This window comes from Nycticebus coucang, chromosome 14 (genome assembly GCF_027406575.1).
Source record: "Nycticebus coucang isolate mNycCou1 chromosome 14, mNycCou1.pri, whole genome shotgun sequence".
NCBI lineage: Eukaryota > Metazoa > Chordata > Mammalia > Primates > Lorisidae > Nycticebus > Nycticebus coucang.
The window spans coordinates 60398840-60402492 of NC_069793.1; the positions used below are offsets into that span (position 1 = coordinate 60398840).

A 3653-nucleotide genomic window follows, 5' to 3' on the forward strand; every position below is an offset into this window, starting at 1 on the left:
GGTATACCGCCTGGTTTTCATGAAATCCTACATTCTGATTTTAGTTATGAACTTTGGTTTCTGACATGATGTAATATAGAGAATATACATGTCGAAGGGATATTTTAAGGTAATGATATTGTGGCAACCACTTCTTGCAAAACCTTTTTATGTCTTTAGGAACTTTGAAGTATTAATGGGGTTAAATGTGAGTATTTTTTGCACTTTTAATAAGTCAGAATAGAGTGATTGTTTTGGAATTTTTGAGCTATGCCTTCCAGCATGTACTGAAATTAAAAGAAATGGAAGGAAATATAAGATGACTTGCTTGTGTGGGAATGCCAGAGGAGTTGAACAAAAATGTTTCCAGTGTTTACTTCTGTTCTGATCTCATTATTGTCTTATTGAACTACTGTGAAAGATTCACAATGGGGGCTAAATGTCAAAAGCTTTTATGGTTAAGCATCCTAAGTACACGCTCTCTTATCTGTTTTGTCCTGACCCCATAGATAACAGGATTAAGGGCAGGGGGAACAACAACATAGAGATTGGCCAGAAGTATGTGGATGTAATGAGGGATGTTGTGGCCAAAGCGGTGTGTCATGAAGGAAAAGAGGGCTGGCAGGTAGAAGGCCAGCATGACACAGACATGGGAGCCACATGTGCTGAGTGCCTTGAACCGGGCCTCCCAGCATGGAAGATGGAAGACAGCTCTAAGGATTTGGACATAAGAAAATCCAATCACAGAAAGGTCAATGTATCCCACTGAGAAAGCAATCAAGCCATATATAACATTGATTCTAATATTGGCACAAGCTAACTTTGCCAAGCCCATATGTTCACAGTAGGTGTGGGGGATGATCCGGACACCACAGAAAGGCAATCTCAGGATAAGAAATATAAATGGAGTCACAAACACCAAAGTCCTGACTATGATGACTATGCCCAGAATGGCTATTACCTTGTTGGTCAGGATCATGCTATATCTCAGAGGGTTGCAGATGGCAATATAGCGATCTATGGCCATGACTGTCAGCACCACAGACTCCAGGCCGGTGCATATATGAATGGTGTACATCTGTGTGATGCAGGCACCAAAAACAATCTCTCCAAGATTAAACCAGAAAATGCCTAGCATTTTGGGTATGGTGGCTGTGGACAAGCCCAGATCGGTGCAGGCCAACATGGCCAAGAAATAAAACATGGGTTGGTGGAGGCTGTGTTCAGTCTGGATCACAAACAGGATAGCGATGTTCCCTAGAAGGGCTATTAGATACACCAAAAAGAAGGGGAAGCCAATCCAGATGTGCACATCTTCCAGACCTGGGATCCCTACTAGAAGGAAGGAAGAAGGGTGGAACTGTGTGCTGTTGGTATGAAACATATTGATGAGCGTTCATCACTGATGCATTTCTTGCAGGAGTTTTCTTGCTTCCAGTGAGAAACCCTAATTTCTTTCATAGTATGTTGCCTATTTCTGGAAGAAATAGAAAATCCATTCTTTAATTCCATAATACAGCAGAGAAGACCTAGAGAGGGAATATGAGGCATAATTAAAAAGATACTCTCACTTTGAAATATATGCTTCAATTACATAGAAAACCATGCAGAAAAATCTCCAAATACAACAATAATGCACTTTCCATGTCATTTGTCCCTTCAGAGCCCAAGGAAGAACCTGCATATGGTATTAAATTAACATACATTTATTGATAATTTTACTTGCTAATAAGAATGTAACGAATAACCAAAATACAGTGTGTGTGTGTGTATTCATGTGTGTGTAAACAATCACTGGTCTGAGAATTAAGTAGAGATAATGACAGCCAGTCAAGTGGTTGAGGATTAGATACTCTTTTACAAAGTAGATCTGAAAAATTAAACAGATGCTATGTTGGAGGGAACACAGTAAAGGTGGAAGACTGGGTAGCAAGTGTCTGGATCTGAGCTGAGGAATAAAATTAAGAAATAAGACACACTGGAAGACTATTATGTAATTTCAGGGAAATAATGCTCCTTCCTAGCATTGCAAAGTCTGGTTACTCACTGTGTTATATTATGTTCTCTTTCCTGAACAGAAAACACTAGATGCTCCCAGATATTTGCATAGCCTTCTGTGATCCATTATGTTCTTTCTTACCTTCTTCATGCTGCATTATACAAATGGACAGTCCTTCCATACCACCTGGGAAATGGTAGTGCCCATTTCTCTATCATTTTTTAAAATACTGAGATTCGATACTTGCCCTCACTTGGGAGCAGTCTAGTTTGTATTAATGCTGTAGCTAGTGTTCTGGATGGACAATTTATGTTTAGGTTGGCAGCAGGCTAGTTTAATGTCACAAATTAATCTATCTTGTATGCCTTGTGGTGGAGTCTGTGTTGTAACTGACCCTGTGCCATAGATGCAGTCCATAACATCTGGCACCTTTGGGATACTTGGGTGTGTGCAAATGAAGCTGGGATATGATTAAAACTTTGCTGTTCCAGGGTGTATTCTGTGGTAGGCTCTGGGCCTTGGTGGAAAACAGACAATGATTAGACTTGCTGGATCCTAGGCAGTGTCTTATCTAGGGAAGTGCCATATGCTGTGTTGCTTTGATGCTCCTTTGAGTGAAATTCTACATATGATGGTACTAATTTTAAAGAAAAAACATCCCTATAACTTAGATAGAACAAAGGCCCCAAGAACTGCTTTGGAAGTATAGTGGGATGAAGCTTTTGGATGAGTATATGCTCCAATTGTGTCCAATGTTTTTTAATAATATAGCGTTTGAGTTGCTTCCAAAGATTTGTCATGATTCTGTACTGAAGGGAGGGAAGCTATTACATGATTTGTCCACTCCCTGAGTTATATTAGCCCAGTATTTGTTTCCTTATGGGGACTGACCATCTCAAATTCAGTATCAATACCTTCCATCTACAATGATCACTACATAGGTTCACCTTTCTACTTTTCTACCTCTGCCCCCTGCTCCTGCATCCAATATGCCAGAAAAATTATTTTAATTTAACTCTCTACTATAAATGAATAATAACTTAGTTTATGTTAAAGGAAAAATAGACTTATTGAATTAAGTGCCAGGCACTTTTTCAGAGCTTTACAAGTATTGTTTTATTTAAAGATGAACAGAGGTCTGAGATTGGCACTCTGTCTCCATTTACAGAAGAGGTAAATGCGGCTTAGGCTAAAGGATCAAAAACTGTTTCTGGATCCATAGCTACTGTAATTAATACGTTAGTAAACTGATTTTATGTGTAAACTGGAGGTCATAACATTATTCTCATGATTAGTACAACACATAAGGCTGTTCTGAAAGTTAAAAGTTATAGATATGTGATGCTTTTCCTCTACCTTGTGTATAAATTTTAAGAAATTGTAATCATCATTATTGTAATTTCTTATAATGAGGTGAAACATTTTTTCACCATCTATTTTCATCCCATTGTTACTTACTGTCTTTAAATCTTTCTTGTTTCTCATGCAATTATGGTGAATCTTTGTTAGTATGTAAGATCTCTCCAGTTACAATGATTTGAAAACTTTGAATGATTTTTCATTAATTCTAATTTTTTCTTCACTAATTATTTATTATACCCTATTCATTTCTAGCTCTATTTTAATTTAAATTTTACATTGTTTATTTTCAGTGGTGCATTCCAACTGATTGACA

At 37.8% G+C, this 3653-nt stretch overlaps 1 protein-coding gene across 1 annotated transcript; it reads right to left on the reverse strand.

Annotated features, from left to right (window-relative positions):
• Window positions 1-421: 421 nt before the first annotated feature.
• Window positions 422-1363, reverse strand: LOC128565743 (olfactory receptor 52E5). The gene has a single exon (XM_053562454.1). It carries the CDS (start codon window positions 1361-1363, stop codon window positions 422-424), a length of 942 nt encoding a protein of 313 aa, XP_053418429.1.
• Between the last annotated feature and the right edge of the window lie 2290 nt (window positions 1364-3653).